Source organism: Trichechus manatus, unplaced genomic scaffold (genome assembly GCF_000243295.1).
Source record: "Trichechus manatus latirostris isolate Lorelei unplaced genomic scaffold, TriManLat1.0 scaffold00114, whole genome shotgun sequence".
In the NCBI taxonomy this organism is placed as follows: domain Eukaryota; kingdom Metazoa; phylum Chordata; class Mammalia; order Sirenia; family Trichechidae; genus Trichechus; species Trichechus manatus.
In genome coordinates, this window is record NW_004444050.1 from 2,019,358 (window position 1) to 2,037,058 (window position 17,701).

Below are 17,701 nucleotides of genomic sequence, written 5' to 3' on the forward strand. Positions count from 1 at the left end.
TGTATTTGTCTTAATTTTATAAATTCATTATTTCCTATTTACTTAGGCCTGTTTCTGTTTTGTGCCTTTTAGTTTCCGCCATAGGGGAGACTTTTATTTGTCCAGGACTTTATTGTGTCCCATGGAGTCCCTGGATGGTGCAAATAGTTAACACACTTGACGGCTAACTGAAAGGTTGGAGGTTCCCGTTCACCCAGAGGTACCTTGGAAGAAAGGCCTGATGATCTACTTCTGAAAGATCACAGCCATTGAAAACCCTATGGAGCATAGTTCTACTCTGACACACATGGGGTCATCATGAGTTCAAGTCAACTTGATGTCAGCTGGTTTTTTTTGTTTTATTGTGTCCCATAACCATACATTTATTGTCACTCTTTGCTCATCGCAGGTGTCCTTCGCTGTTTTTTTGACTGATTGCTCTGACTCTTGCCCTCAGCTCCCATGTCCAGCGCACTTTAGTGTTCATAGTAGAGATTTCTTTTGGGTTTCCAAGGTGGTTATTCAACATGGAGACGAAAAAAAGTGCATTATAAGTGACTTGGCAATATTTTCAAATTTCAATAGAGAATTAATCTCTTTTCTTGCCCACTTCTCCAGTTTATTCAGTTAAATAAAATTTGGTTGTAGTTCCCGGTTTAGGACTTATATTATTCTTATCTGCATAATCAAAGAGAGTATCAAACTTAGTATACTTTTTTTTCTTCTTTTAGAGGCAGTCGGTCAGTGAGTGTGAACCAGTGTGCCTGCAGAGCCAGGCAGGTAGATGCTGCTGCTGTTTCAGGACTGTCCCCACTAGGGGTGGGGATGTTTGTCTTTTGTTAACAGCTGTGTCTCCTCTGCAAAACAACCATGTCTGTGACACAGTAGATGCTCAATACTTATTTGCTGAATGAATGAATGTAGGAACGTGGGTCTTGTGTTGTAAGACTATCTAAGAAAGGGAGTTGGAATTTTTGAGATCTCCAGATTTTGAAATCGTGGCAGCTAGTTAAAAACTTAAAAACCATGTGGGTCAAATAAAACATTTGTCCCATACTGCCAGTTTTACCAGTGTATGACCTTTAACCTTACACTTCCTGTCCTTATGCCAGAGGCCCTTACTTTCTGCCTCCAAAACCGTGGTTATATCTCAGGGGCCGGAGGTGCAGGAGGGCATCTGTCTTAGTCATCTAGTGCTGCTATAACAGAAATACCACAAGTGGATGGCTTTAACAAAGAGAAGTTTACTCTTTCACAGTCCAATAGGCTACCAGTCCACATTCAGGGCATCAGCTCCAGGGGAACGCTTTCTCCGTTGGCTCTGGAGGAAGATTTGTGTCATCAGTCTTCCCTCCATCTGGGAGCTTCTCTGCGCAGGAACCTCAGGTCCAAAGGACGCGCTCTGCTCCCAGCACTGCTTTATTGGTGGTATGAGGTTCCCATGTGTCTCTGCTTGCTTCTCTCTTTTTATTTAAATCTCAAAAGAGATTGGCTTATAACACTATCCAATCTTGTATACCTCATCAGTATAACTGCCGCTAATCCATTTTATGAGATCATTGTGATTGAATTTACAACGCATAAAGAAATCACATCAGATTACAAAATGGTACATAATCATACAATACTGGGAATCATGACCCAGCCAAACTGATGCACACATTTTTTGGGGGACGTAATTCAATCCATGACAGCCTCCAGCTTAGACTTCTGGCATGATATCCACTTGAGAGATGAATGTAAACAATGTAACATAAACCATCTAATATTAGCCTTATCTTGGCATTCCTTCCTCTTTTGTTTGTATTTTAGTGTACTGGGAGCTTCAAAAAAATGGAAGTGGCTGGACCCTCTCCTGACTTTGCAAGGTCCTGCCTGAGCCTGAGGATCCAGATTCGTTCACACATTTGCCACAAAGCCTTTGCTGGCTCTTGTAGTGTGTTTTTTCCCTAAACTTTTTTTTTTTTTGATCGTGCAATTTCATTTGGTACTTACCCTCGACCGCTTTGTGTTGCTGTTGGTTCATCTCGTTAGTCCTGATGCCCCTTTTCTCTTCTGTTCTGTGTCCTCTGTTTCTCTTGTTTTTTTTTTTTTAACTGAATGCATCTATTCTTCAGCCTCTTTTTTTTTTTTTTTCTCCAAAAGGCAATGTCTATTTTCCTTAATCAATTTCAGTGGGTAGAGCCTAATGGACTAATAGATTGATTATATCATTAAAAGATTAGAGGTTAAGGCTTTGACCTACATTCACAAATTCTCTGTTTGGGGGCTAGTGATAAATACCTTAAATGTAATTACCTATATGGTGATCAGTTTCTTATATCAGTATTTAATCAGAAACATGACAAAGTTCTTAATTTAAGTGATACTATTTTGTGCCATTTAATTGTTGATTCATTTTCTGAGTTCTTAGTTGTTTGCTGATTGTTTTTTGTACAAGGAAAACATTTTTCTGTAATTCTATAGTATTGTCTTTGAATTAAACACAGAATACATTTCAGAATCACTTGAAGTGGACCATCCAGAATAAAACATTCACTCTATTTTTTGGTGGTTTTCAACTTTTACTTTGAAGCAAGACCTAAATGACTAAAATTCCGTTCCAAAAATAGCATTTTAAATTATTCACATTTGCTATTCTGTATCTTATGTGCCTTTCCTGCTTTGTTCATTGTTCTATACCTAGCCTACATGCCACTTTATCATAAGGACTCACTTATCATTATTCTGATTTTAATTATAATTAACAAAGATCTTTTGCAGATTCAAGAGTATTTTCTCTGCCCAATAGATGCCAGAAATACTAAGAGCTGATTGATGTACTTGCCAAAAACTGCAAGTAGTTATTTTCCTCAAATTAGCCATTTATTAACAATAAAGATTGTCAGTAGGATATTTCTTGCTGGACTTTGACTTCTAAGGACGGAGCTTGCCCGTGCAGCCTAAAGAGGATATGGACGCTTTAGTGATGACATAAACAGGTGAAAGACTTGAGTGGTTCTAACAAGCTCACATGGCCGCCTCTCACCTGCTGATTCCACTGGGCTCAGTGATCTTGTTCAGGCACCTGTGAATGTCTGTCATGAGTGAGCCTGCTGGTTTGAAATGTTTCATGGTGTTTCAAAGATTAATAGTGCATATTATCATTTTCAGGAGTTGGTGATGACACACGAACTTGGGGGCCGCCTTTTGTGGGGACAGAAAGTACTTATTTTCTCAGTGTTAACCGAAATAAAAAAGTAAGAACATCAATCCTTTCTTGATTTCTTTGCGTAATTCTTTTGTAATAACCAAACTTTTGATATTGTCATGGCTTCTTTCTTTTTCTGTAGATGTAACTAATGTCTCAAATAAGATGAAATTGTATCTGTTCACCAGTCACTAAATAGAAACAATAGAGCTTTCTATTAATCTTCCTTCTCTACCAAGTTCCTTAAAACATTTTCTGAGGATTTGTAATGGAAACAATAATTTGATGAAAGAGAGAAATGATTTGATTCTCTACATTTTTTATTCTTTTGAAGAAGGCTGATTGCCTGACACCCAGTATCATCATTTGAAAAATATTTAATATAATTCTTGCTACCATCCTAACTGCAAATAAAATCAGTAAGGATAATTTAAATGTGTCTTCATGAAGAAAATAAATTTTCTTTAAGAAGAGAATCTATGCTTTGAATGGCTCTGTTGTTGACTAGAACTGTCAGTAGTTAAAAAAAATCTTTATGGTAGTATTTTAATAATATTTCATTTAATTTTTAGAGTATAGCTGTCAATATCAAGGATCCAAAAGGGGTGAAAATCATCAAAGAGGTACAGTATGCTCTATGGAAGGCATTTTACCACTGTCATGGATTGAATTGTGTCCCCCAAAAATGTGCGTTAACTTAGCTGGGCCGTGATTTCCAGTATTGTGTGGTTGTCCACCATATTGTCATCTGATTTGATTTTCCTACGTGTTGTAAATCCTACCTCTGTGATGTTAGTTTAGTGAGGCAGAATTAGAGGCAGTTATGTTAATGAGGTAGGACTCAATCTGCAAGATTAGGATGTGTCTTAAATCAATCTCTTTTGAGATATAAAGGAGAGAAGCGAGCAGAGAGACGGGGACCTCATACCACCAAGAAAAAAGAGCCTGGAGAATAGCACGTCCTTTGGACTTGGGGTCTCTGCACTGAGAAGCTCCTCAACCAGGGAAGATTGATGACAAGGACCTTCCCCCAGAGCCAGCAGAGAGAGCAAGCCTTCCCCTGGAGGTGGCACCCTGAATTTGGACTTGTAGCCTCCTAGTCTGTGAGAGAATAAATTTCTCTTTGTTAAAGCCATCCACTTGTGGTATTTCTGTTACAGCAGCACTAGATGACTAAAACAACCACCTAGGCTGTAATTAGGTATTTGAACATCAGAATAAAAATATTTAAAGCATTATTTCATTGACAATCTGTAATCTTGGTATGGAGTCCCTTGGTGGTACAAATGGTTAAGTGCTTGACTACTAGCTGAAAGTTTGGCGATCTGAACATACCCAGCGGTGCCTTGGAAGACAGGTCAGAAAGCTTTGAAAAGCCTATGGAGCAGTTTACTTGGCAAACATGGGGTCACCAGGAGCTGGAATCGACTTGATGATAACTAACAACAGCAATCCTGATAATAAATGCCATTTAAGAATTTAACTTGCCTTTTATAGTAAGTATAATGCAGTTTATAATTTCTTATATGTTGTGTATAATGTTGTTAGCTGCCTTTAAGTTGGCCCTGACTCATGGTGATCCCATGCACAATGCAACAATATGCTGACCCGTCCTATGCCATCCTATGATTGGTTGCAGATCAGACCTTTGTGATTTTCATTGACTGATTTTCAGAAGTAGATTGCCAGGACTTTCTTCCTACTTTTTCTTAGTCTGGAAGCTCTGCTGAAACCTGTTCAGCATCATAGCAACATGGAAGCCACCACTTACAGATGGGTGGTGGCTGCACATGTTATGAATTGGGCAGGATTCAAACCCAGGTCTCCCACATAGAAGGTGAGAATTCTACCACTGAACCACCAATGCCTCATAAATGAAGTATTAAAATTCCCTTTCTCACAGGAGGGATTGATTTTCAACGGGGCTTAAGGGATCTCCAAAGATTACATAGCTAGTAAGGGGAAGAGCTGAGATTTGAACCCTGGATCACATTACTGAAGAGGCATTTTTTGCAACACTTACATGTCCAGACCTTAGCATCTTTCCTTGAGGGGCAAGATGTCCTAATGGTTAAGAGTGCATACCCTACCGTTTCACTTCCTGGGTCTGTTGAATCCTGCCTCCTCTACTTACTAACTACGTGATCTCAGCCAGATTACTTCTTTGTGCCTCAGTTTCCTCATCAGTAAAACGGTGATAATAATAGTACCTACCTCATAGGGTTTTTGTAAGAACTTCATTCATACATATAAAATGTGTAGACAAGTGCCTGCCACATAGTGGTCATTAAGTGTTAACTTAATATTGTTTCCTGATGCACATAGAGTTGGATTCATCTTATGAACGAGAGGTTGTCTGCCATCCTTTTTAAAGTTTAAAATCGAATCTAGTGGATGCAACCCTAGTTGATTAGAGAACCAGATCTCAAACTTTGTTTTATACCAAAGCATCAACTTTAGCTTAATTGCTTTGCTGCTACTTGCCTTATATATCCAGGTGATTGAAAGCTAATTTCTTTTAATTATTAAGACCAGAATCAGCAACCACCTTCTTTGGTTCTGCTGGATCAATCCAAAAAATTTAAGAATTTTTGTTTATCAATATATTTTGAACCTAAAATTCTATCTTACTGTTCAGATCTTACTTTTTTCCTTACATCTTTCCTATAGCATAACTTATTTTTTGTTTTTTCCTTTCATTTGAGCCTCAGTTTGATTTTCTAAATTGTTCTCCATTATTGTTGGTCTGCTCTGTTTTTCTACAGTGGCTAATCTCACCTTGGCCCTACCCCCGTTGTCTTCATTCTCAAGCCCTTCTTTTTGTCTTATCCTCAGATAAGGAGATGTCACTGGGTAGATCAAGTGGTTTTGTACTTGACTACTAATTGAAAGGTTGGTGTTTCAAACCCATCAGTGATGCTGCAAAAGAAAGGCCTGGCAGTCTGCTTCTGTAAAGATTACAGCCAAGAAAACCCTATGGAGCTCCATTCTACCCTGTAACACATGGGGTTGCCATGATTTGGAATCTATTCTATGGCAACGGGTTTGGTTTTTTTTTTTTTTGGCTCTTCTCTTAATACTTCTCTTTCTGTTCTATGTTTCTCTGTCCCGTCTTCAGTACTGCCTTGCTGTACTTCCATTTCCATTTCCATTTTATCCAGAATAGTACAGGCTTCAGATTTGATTTAACAAATACTTTACATTTTCATTAGAGGCAGTGTTAGGTGGAATCTATAACCTATATGTACATTGGAATCCCTGGGTGGTGCAAACAGTTAACTCTCTCGGCTGCTGACCAGACGATTGGAGGTTTGGGTCCACCCAGAGGCACCTCAGAAGAAAGGCCTGGCAATCTACTTCCAAAAAACCAGCTGTTGCAACCTGTCTGGAGCACAGTTCTACTTTGACACACATGAACATGGGGTTGCCATGTGTTGTAGTCAACTCAATAACAACTGGTTTTGTACATGTACAATTCTGACCAAAATAAATGAATTGTGGGATATCCCTTCCCACTCTCTTTGGTTCCTGCCAGTGTCCTCTACCAAACTAACAATTTAAAATTAAGTTTCATTTTTAGCTTGATTTCTCTATAAGTATGGTTGCTAATATTAAAACACCACATTCACCTTATCTTAAAGCTGAATAAATTGTCTGAGAACATTATGTCTATTGCTTTCAGCTAGTTATACCATCATAAGTTATGTATCTTATTGCCTGGAGGAAAAAATATTTTCAGTATAGCCTTTTATATTCTTTCTGGCATAGATTTATCTTTTGGCCTTAAGAGTAGCAAAACAACCTCTGTGTTCAGACCTCGGAGGCTATGATTGCTAATATAATGAGTTTATAGCAACGCTTCCAAAGTATTATACAAAGCAATCAGTTGGATACATGAGAGCTCCAAAAAGTATGACTCCTTTGTCAACTAGGCTAACCAAAACCAGGTTGTGTTAAAAAACACAGGTTTGGTTAGAAAGTCTATTGGAGCCTAATATTTTCGTGGTAATATGATTTGATAACTTTCTAACACTTGTCATCCTGTATTTCAAATAATTCTGCATTAATTAGTTTACTAGTCACAGCATTCCCGTTGTAACTGGGCATGTATTAGGGTTGACAGAGCAATGTCATATTTTTTTTCCTCTCCAATGTTTTATTATGAAAAATTCAAAACAGAAAAGTTGGAAGAATGGTATAATGAACTCTCATATATCTTACACCTAAATGCGACAATCTTAACATTTTGCAGCATTTGCTTATTGACAAATGCATGTGTGTGTTTTTTTTAAAAAAAAAATTGAAGATATCGTGAAATTTTGCCCTTAAATCCTTCAGAATGCACCTCCCACAAATAAGGACATTCTCTGACATGACATTTTTAAAGGTTATTTTATGATTTCTTTAGGCATAAAAGTGGCTACATTCTTGTTGACACTTTTCCCTCTATTTCCCATCTTGCTTATTCAGTCTGTTCTTAAATTATATCTAGTGAAAATAATTCAGAATTAAGTACTCTCCATTTCGAACTGATTTTAGTTCTTATTTACTCTGTAACTGGAAGGAAGATACATATTTCCTTTTCAAAAAGAGAAAGATAGTGGAGTCTCTAAATCACACAAAATTGTGCTCCTTGTTTATTCTGATCAAGATTGTAGAAGAGATTATTAGGTGATTAGGTTAACACCTAGACTAGGAAGAGGTGATCACCAGTAAAACTGGGAATAGTCTCTTTTCTCTCTCTTTGCTTCTGAGTAGACCCTTATATTAGGGAAATGCAATAAACATTTGTCTCCACTGCAGCAGTTGACTTGTATAATACTTGCAGACATTGTGGAGAATGACTATGCTTAAGCAGTTAAGCATCCTAATGACTATATATATGTATTTCCAATCAGAGGTGTTTTCTTATGGTTCTGATTTCAGCACTGCTCTGTTTAGAATTTTAATGAATGACTTAGCTGAAACTATAGGGAACATGGAGGGGCGGCATGGTGATTCAGTGGTAGAATTCTTGCCTTCCGTGTGTCTGTCAGTTTGTCTTACTGTGGGGCTTGTGGGTTGCTGTGATGCTGGAAGCTATGCCACCAGTACTCAGATAACAGCAGGGTCACCCATGGTGGAAAGGTTTCAGCTGAGCTTCCAGACTAAGACAGACTAGGAAGAAGGACCTGGCAGTCTACTTCTGAAAAGAATTAGTCAGTGAAAACCTTATGAATAGTGTTGGAACATTGTCTGATATAGTGCCAGAATATAAGCCCACCAGGTTGGAAGGCACTCAAAAGGCAACTGGGGAAGAGCAGCCTCCTCAAAGTAGAGTCGACCTTAATGATGTGGATGGAGTCAAGCTTTTGGGACCTTCATTTGCTGATGTGGCATGACTCAAAATGAGAAGAAACAGCTGTAAACATCCATTAATAATCGGAATGTGGAATGTGTGAAGTATGAATCTAGGAAAATTGAAAATCGTCAAAAATGAAATGGAACACATAAACATCAATATCCTAGGCATTAGTGAGCTGAAACGGACTGGTATTGGCCATTTTGAATCAGACAATCATATAGTCTACTATGCTGGGAATGACAACTTGAAGAGGAATGGCGTTGCATTCACCGTCAAAAAGAACATTTCAAGATCTAGCCTGAAGTACAACGCTGTCAGTGATAGGATAATGTCCATACCCCTACAAGGAAGACCAGTTAATATGATTATTATTCAACTTTATGCACCAACCACTAAGGCCAAAGATGAAGAAACTGAAGATTTTTACCAACATCTTCAGTCTGAAATTGGTCGAACATGCAATCAGGATGCATTGATAATTACTGGTGATTGGAATGTGAAAGTTGGAAAAGAAGAAGGATCAATAGTTGGAAAATATGGCCTTGGTGAGAGAAATGATGCCAGATGTCGTGTAATAGAATTTTGCAAGACCAGTGACTTCTTCATTGCAAATATGTTTTTTCACCAACATGAACCGCGACTATACACATGGACCTCGCCAGATGGAATACCCAGGAATCAAATCGACTACATCTGTGGAAAGAGACGATGGAAAAGCTCAATATCATCAGTCAGAACAAGGCTAGGGGCTGACTGGAATAGACCATCAATTGCTCATATGCAAGTTCAAGTTGAAATTGAAGAAAATTAGAACAAGTCCATGAGAGCCAAAGTACGACCTTGAGTATATCTCACCTGAATTTAGAGACCATCTCAAGAATAGATTTGACGTGTTGAACACTAATGACAGAAGACCAGACGAGTTGTGGAATGACGTCAAGGACATCATACATGAAGAAAGCAAAAGGTCATTAAAAAGACAGGAAAGAAAGAAAAGACCAAAATGAATATCAGGAGAGACTCTGAAACTTGCTCTTGAACATTGAGTAGCCATAGCAAAAGGAAGAAATGATGAAGTACAAGAACTAAACAGATGATTTCAAAGGGTGGCTCAAGAAGACAAAGTATAACGACATGTGTAAAGAACTGGAGATAGAAAACCTAAAGGGAGGAACATGCTCAGCATTCCTCAAGCTGAAATAACTGAAGAAAAAATTCAAGCCTCAAGTTGCAATAGTGAAGGATTTCATGGGGAAAATACTAAATGATGCAGGAAGCATCAAAAGAAGATGGAAGGAATACACAGAGTCTTTATACCAAAAAGAACTGGTCGATGTTCAGCCATTTCAAGAGGCAGCATATGATCAGGAACTGATGGTACTGAAGGAGGAAGTCCGAGCTGCACTGAAGGCATTGGCAAAAAACAAGGCTCCAGGAATTGACGGAATATCATTTGAGATGTTTCAACAAATGGGTGCAGCACTGGAAGTGCTCACTCGTCTATGCCAAGAAATTTGGAAGACAGCTACCTGGCCAACCGAGTGGAAGAGATCCATATTTATGCCTGTTCCCAAGGGAGGTGATCCAACCGAATATGGAAATTATTGAACAATATCATTAATATCACACACAAGTAAAATTTTGCTGAAGATTATTCAAAAGCTGCTGCAACAGAATGTCGACAGGGAACTGCCAGAAATTCAGGCCGGATTCAGAAGAGGACAGGGAACCAGGGATATCACTGCTGATGTCAGATGGATCCTGGCTGAAAGCAGGGAATACCAGAAAGATGTTTGCCTGTGTTTTATTTGACTATGCAGAGGCATTTGGTTGTGTGAATCATAACAAATTATAGATAACATTGTGAAGGATGGGAATTCCAGAACACTTAATTGTGCTCATGAGGAACCTGTACATAGATCAAGAGGCAGTTGTTCAGACAGAACAAGGGGATACTTCATGGTTTAAAGTGAGGAAAGATGTGCATCAGGGTTGTATCCTTCCACCATACCTATTCAATCCATATGCTGAGCAAATAATCCAAGAAGCTGGACTATATGAAGCAGAACGGGGCATCAGGATTGGAGGAAGACTCATTAACAACCTGTGATATGCAGATGACACAACCTTGCTTGCTGAAAGTGAAGAAGACTTGAACCACTTACTCGTGAAGATCAAAGACCACAGCCTTCACTGTGGATTACACCTCAACATAAAGAAAACAAAAATCCTCACAACTGGACCAATAAGCAACATCATGATAAATGGAGAAAAGATTGAAGTTGTCAAGGATTTCATTTTACTTGGATCTACAATCAACACTCGTGGAAGCAGCAGTCAGGAAATCAGAAGACGTATTGCATTGGGCAAATCTGCTGCAACAGACCTCTTTAAAGTGTTGAAAAGCAAAGATGTCACCTTGAAGACTAAGGTGCACCTGACCCAAGCCATGGTATTTTCAGTTGTATCATATGCATGCGAAAGCTGGACAGTGAATAAGGAAGACTGAAGAAGAATTGACGCCTTTGAATTGTGGTGTTGGCGAAGAATATTGAATGTACCATGGACTGCCAAAAGAACAAACAAATTTGTCTTGGAAGAAGTACAACCAGAATGCTCCTTAGAAGGAAGAATGGCGAAACTACATCTTACATACTTTGGACATGTTGTCACGAGGGACCAATCCCTGGAGCAGGACATCATGCTTGGTAAAGTAGAGGGTCAGCTAAAAAGAGGAAGACCCTCAAGGAGATGGATTGACAAAGTAGCTGCAACAGTGGGCTCAAGCATAACAAACAATTTTGAGCATGGCACAGGACTGGGCAGTGTTTTGTTCTGTGGTGCATAGGGTCGCTATTAGTCAGAACTGGCTTGATGGCACCTAACAACAACAACATGCGGGAGTCCTGGGTTCAATCCCTATCCAATGCACCTCATGCACAGCCACCACCCATCTGTCAGTGGAGTCTTTCATGTCACCATGATGCTGAACAGTTTTCAGTGGAGCTTCCAGACTAAAGCACACTAGGAAGAAAGGCCTGGTGATCTACTTGTGAAAATCAGCCAGTGAAAACCCTATGGATTACAATGGTCTGTTCCTATCATGCATGGGGTCTCCATGATTTGGTGGCTGATTCGACGGCAGCTAAGAACAATAGGAAGCATACTTGATCTTGAAATGGGTGGAAATGGGTGAAGGTTCTGAAACTTAGCGGGAGACCAAGTATGTTGAATAACAGCCTCACTAAGACACTGTGTTTAGTAAGTAACTAGTACACATTTATTTACTATAAATATAAATGGAGAAAAGAGTAATTTCTGACATATACACTTTTCCAGGGATATTTTAGCAATAACTATCACAATGCATGTTGAGTTCTTGGGTAATCATAAAAAAAAAAAAACAAAAAACTACTGGACATCTTTATCAGTAGAAATCTTTAGCTCCAAAATTCAACTTTGCTATATTTTCTAATAATACTGTAGAGCTAGACTACATGCTGCTGTGAGCATAGCTCTTTTTAGTTTTGATTTTTTTCTTTTTTCACAAGTAATAACTGTTCATAGATAAAAAGATGTGATTTGCAATCACATTACACTAAGACATAAGTTAACATTTTAGTGTATCATATCAAACTCTTCTCTATGCCCTCATATACTCACTCCCCTCCCCCCTCAAGCATGAAATAATGCCATGCATATTATTTTGTAATATGCTTTTTGGTCATTTAACAATATACTGTTAATACTTTTCTATTAGCATAACTTCATCATTGTATTTATTTTCTTGTCCCACTGGAGCAGTGATTTGTTTGGGGATCATCAGGATACTTTATGTGGATTGAGATGTAATTTAGGACATTAAAGAAGTCTAGAAATACATATGCCTCAGAGGGCTTTTAAAATTAATTTATTAAATGTCATTTGCATAACGCACTATACTGTGTGTTTTAGTTATCTAGTGCTGCAATAACAGAAATACCACAAGTGGATGGCTTTAACAAACACAGATTTATTCTCTCACAGTTTAGGAGGCCAGAAGTCTGAATTCAGAGTGCCAGTTCCAGGGGATGGCTTTCTCTTTCTGTTGATTCTGGGGGAAGGTCCTTGTCATCAGTCTTCCCCTGTTCCAAAGCTTCTCAGCACGGGGACCCCAGGTCCAAAGGATACGCTCCGCTCCTGGCTCTTTTTGCTTGGTGTTAATGAGGTCCCTCTCCTCTCTGCTCACCTCTCTTTTATATTTCAAAAGAGATGACTCAAGATACAACCTAACCCTGTAGGTTGTGTCTTGCCTCATTCACATAACCGCCTCTAATCCTACCTCGTTAACATAATGGACAGTTTATTCCCAAATAGAAATATAACCACTGGATTTACAACACATAGGATAATTACATCAGATCACAAAATGGAGGACAACGACACAATACTGGGAATCATGGCCTAGCTAACTTGACACATATTTTAGGGGGGCACAATTCAATCCATGACACTGTGCCCCATGCAGAATAGATGCAGCAGAGAGGTAACCATTGTAGTAGCTTAGATGTGTTTGAGGTAGTGTATTTCCTTTGTGCCTGCAGGAGTGCCTGGTAGTAGATAGAGGCTCAGGAAAATTTGTGGAATGAATTTAAGTGGAACTGTAGCTTTGTATTTTACTTAATACTAGCACCCTCCCCCTATTCCATGCAATGCTTGGTAGAATCATTAACAATAAATAAATGCACTGCCACTCGGGCTCACAATGGAGCATGCCAGATAAAACTGCCTGTGTGAGAAGCAGCTCAACTGTTAATAAGTGCATGAAATTTGGAAAGTATGTCTTGAGATTTGGGGCATATACTTGAAAACTTTTTATCTCTGTGCCATGTCTTAATATGGTTAGCATGCTTCTCCTGATAGGTGGTCACCTGGGCCTTTGATGCCTCTGTTTCAGGAGCTCTGGAGAATGACAGCTCATTTCCTTGAGATGCCTCCTAATAGTTGCCTCCACCCCCATTTTGTTAAGTCAGACAATTCCAAATATACAATCCAAATCTGCTGACACAGTAACAGATAGAAACCCAATTTATTTGCATATTTCAATCTAAAGTTTATGTTAGTTCAACCTTTTCCATCTAGTGCGGAGGTTGTCAGATGTCTGTTGTGGGCCAGATCAGGCCCATGGCTTGTGTTTTGTATGGCCCACAAATTAAGAATGTATTGTACATTTTTAAAGGTTGTTAAAAAAAAGAAAGTAAAGAAGAGCATGTGACGGAGACAGTATGTGGCCCACACATCCTAAAATATTTTCTATCTGACCTTTTATAGAAAAAATTTTTAGTGACTCTGTCACCCCACCCCTGATTGAGAGTGTTATTTTATTACATTAGGTGTGTGTGAATAGATCTAAATCTGTGTCAGCATGGCAATTAAAAAAAAAAAAATTGGTTAGTTATTAGGCACCTGAATGTGTTCAAGAATTACTGTAATGAATTTTTATGTGGCCTAGTGAAATTTTGTGATGACTTAAAAAAGGCTTTAAAAGGTATATATAATTGAATTTTGAAAAGAATTTTAAGATTAAGATTTACAGTGGTTCAGTGTCCTGTCCCCCACGTGTCTGTCAGTTTGTCATACTGTGGGGGCTTTCATGTTGCTGTGATGGTGGAAGCTATGCCACTGATATTCAGATACCAGCAGGGTCACCCATGGTGGACAGGTTTCAGCAGAGCTTCCAGACTAAGAGAAACTAGGAAGAAGGACCCGGCAGTCTACTTCTGAAAAGAATTAGCCAGTGAAAACATTATGAATAGTAGCAGAATATTGTCTGATACAGTGCTGGAAGATGAGCCCCCCAGGTTGGAAGGCACTCAAAAGACCGTCAACGAGATGGATTGACACAGTGGCTGCAATAATGGTCTCAAGCATAACAATGATTGTGAGGATGACACAGGACTGGGCAGTGTTTCATTCTGTGATGCATAGGGTTGCTATGAGTCGGAACTGACTCGACGGCACCTAACAGCAACAACAGTGTCCTCCAGTGCCGATGGCAGTGGTCTGACATCAAAACCTGGTTCTGTTTAATGTTTTCTGAAAACAATAATTCATTAAATACATTTAGAACTCTTGGGAAAGAAAGCATCTGAGGAATCTGAAAGCATGGCAGAATCAGGATTACATGTATTAAGTGCCTGTATGTTTGTATTGTAATGAGGAATATTATATAATAAGGACTGAGAGTGGTAAAGACTTTGTATGTTGTTTTTTGTAAAGGTTTTAAAAGATGTTTTAAAATATATTTTGTGTATTTATATTCTAATTTACTACCTAAACTTCTGAGAATATATTTGGACAGATTATGTAGCCAAGCTATTTCTTACATTTAAAGTAAGCTGAATCCATTTAATATCATGACAAACTTACTGGAAAACTTAATAGCCATTGTTTTATTGGCAGTAATTCCTCAAGTAGTTGCCCAAGGCTTTTATGTTTATCTACTTCTGCTTCATCTGTCCTGTGATTTTCTTCTGGATTATTAGAAAATGAGGATCAATTTTGTTTACTGAAATTAAAAGAACAATTCCATCATGTGGGGATTTGTTGACATTTTGGAAGTCCCTTAAGAAGTCTGACTCATCTTCACCTCTTCCTTCAGCTTGCAGCTGTTTGTGATGTGTTCGTGGAAAACTATGTCCCTGGCAAACTGTCTGAAATGGGCCTGGGATATGAAGATATAGACACGATTGCTCCTCACATCATCTATTGTTCCATAACAGGTATTTCAACCCCACACCCTCATCAGTGAGTAGGTTTTCCACTTTCTGTGTTTCTTTATGTAAGAAACCTCTTCCTGGTGTTGGTTTTCCTTAACTGATTCTGTTCCCCTCCACCCAAACCATGTTAGGTTACTGACCATTAACCATTAATGAACATTTTTCATGGATTTCATGTCTTTATTGGTTATTTATATTTCTTCTGTGAATTGTCTGTCTATAGTTTTTGCCAATTTTTCTACTGATGTTTTATTATTTTTCTTATTTATTTGTATAGACTCTTCATCTATTAAATTCATTGACTCAATCATGTTTATTGCAAATAACTTTTGTGAGTTTATGATCTCTTGACCCATGGAAGTCTAAGTTTTTATGTTGTACATCTAGTAATCTCTTTCCTTTTACTTTCTTCATGCATTTAAGGTTAGAAAATCCTTCTCATCCAGAGATCCCTAAGTATTTTCCATAGTCTAGATTTTTAATGTATTTTATTTAATTGCTTTAATTTTTCATCGATCCATTTAGGGTCTCTTATGCACGGTATAAGAAGTAACGGAGTGAATCATATAGATGTTGGCTAAGAGAGCTTCAGACAGGTGGAATAGTGCAAAGGACTTGAGATCGGAGAGTGCTGAGCATGCTTGAAGACCAGCAAGGATGCCAGTATGATTGAAGTAGAGTGAATGAGGGGGATGTAATAGGAAGAAAATCAGGGTGAGATTGGTGAGCAAGATCTTAAAAAGCCCTGTGGGGCTACTCTTAAGGAATTTGACTTTTGAGTACAATTATAAACGAATGGAAGGTTTTGAGCAGAGGAGTGATATGATCTGACATATTTTAAAAAGGATCACTCTAGCTATTGTGTTGAAAAGAGACTGTAGAGAGCAAGGGTGGAAGCAGAAGAACAATTAGAAAGCTGTTGAAACATTCCAGGCTAGAGATGGTGGTGGCCGAATTAGGGTAGTAGTGGTGGAGGTAGTTGAAGAGTGGTAGGATTCTGAATATATTTCCAAGGCAAGTAGATTATATGTGTCAGAGAAAGAGTGGAGTTAAAGATGACTCCAAGGTTTTGGCCTGAGTAATTAGAAGAATGGAATTGCTACTTACTGAGGTGGGCAAGACTGTGGAAAGAAGTTTTGGTAGGAAAAATACCAAGAATCTGATTTTGGACGTGCCTAGCTTGAGATGCCTGTTAGACATCCAAGTGAAGATGTAAGTAAGGGGTTGGATCTAGGAATCAGGAGTTCAGGGAGGATGTAAAGTTTGATAGTTATGAGTGGATGGATGGTGTTTGAAGCCTGTGAGATCACCTGGAGAGTGACTATAGGTAGAGAAAGGAGTGTCTGAGGGGCTGAGCCCGAGGCACTCCTATGACTAGATGTTTGGAAGATGACAAGGACACAGTGAAGGAGATTGAGGAGGAATTGTCAGTGAGGTGGAAGGCGAACCTCTCAGAAGCCAAGTGAAGAACATGTTTATATTCATTGATAATTTCATTGTCTTAGTTTTTTTAATAAAAAGCATAATGCATATATTGACTACTATTATAGGGAAACCTTGATTAACTTAGATTTCTTATATTCCTTAAAATCTCTATGCTTTCTCTTATCTGAGAACCTTTGCACATGATGTTCCCACTGCTTGGAACATTCCCCCTGTACCACATCTGGCTACTTTCATTGTCCTTTAGGTCTCAGCTTGCATGCCATTACTTCTGGGTAGCCTTTCTTAGCCTCTGAGGATTGGGTTGAGTGTTGTCCCATTTGCCTGTCTCCCTGACTAGTCTGCAGGCTCTTGTTCTGTTCCCAGCTCCAACCATAGTGCAGACCACGTGATGGGGCTCAGCTGCAGTTTCTTGAATCAATGAATGCATAACCAGAACTTGACTAAAGAGTTTTTAACAGTTGCCATTTTTTCTGCATTTCGCTTTTTGGAGAAAAGGGGAGCAGTAAGTTATAACATTTTCTAAAGAAACTTTCAGAGCATAGCCTGGGGTTGGTACATACTTAGCCTAATCTGTTATCTCTTCTACAGTTTATCCATAGTTCATTCATAGCTAATTATTGCTTTGAAGTATCAAAGGACTTTGTACCATTAAATAATTATTCAGTGATTGTCGTTAAGTCTTTATGCTTTAGGTCTCTTCCTAATGCAGGGAGGAGAGCAAGTACATTTAAAAAGATTAAAAAAAAAAAAAGAATTGAGTGAAACTTTTCTTCTTATATTACAGCAAGTTAATCTTAAAATAGGTATGTGAAAATCTTATTTTACTGTAAAAGTCAGTAAAAATTTGTTTTTAAAATACTTATTATTCATAAAATGATAATAATCAAAATATTCCTATTTCTGTACATTCAGGTTAACTGAGATATTGAAATACTTTGTCCATGACACATTACCTTAGTACAAATAGTGTAGGTTTTCAAAGTG

General features: G+C 38.4%; 1 protein-coding gene across 1 annotated transcript in view; it reads left to right on the top strand.

The window, feature by feature from the left end:
* The window catches only part of SUGCT (succinyl-CoA:glutarate-CoA transferase), an 871,200-nt gene that overhangs the window by 25,616 nt on the left and 827,883 nt on the right, over positions 1 to 17,701 (top strand). Inside the window, exons 4-6 of the mRNA XM_004383969.2 lie at positions 3,133 to 3,218; positions 3,742 to 3,792; positions 15,154 to 15,274. Of these exons, the coding sequence (XP_004384026.1) occupies positions 3,133 to 3,218; positions 3,742 to 3,792; positions 15,154 to 15,274 (258 nt within the window). The remainder of the gene's footprint in view (positions 1 to 3,132; positions 3,219 to 3,741; positions 3,793 to 15,153; positions 15,275 to 17,701) is intronic.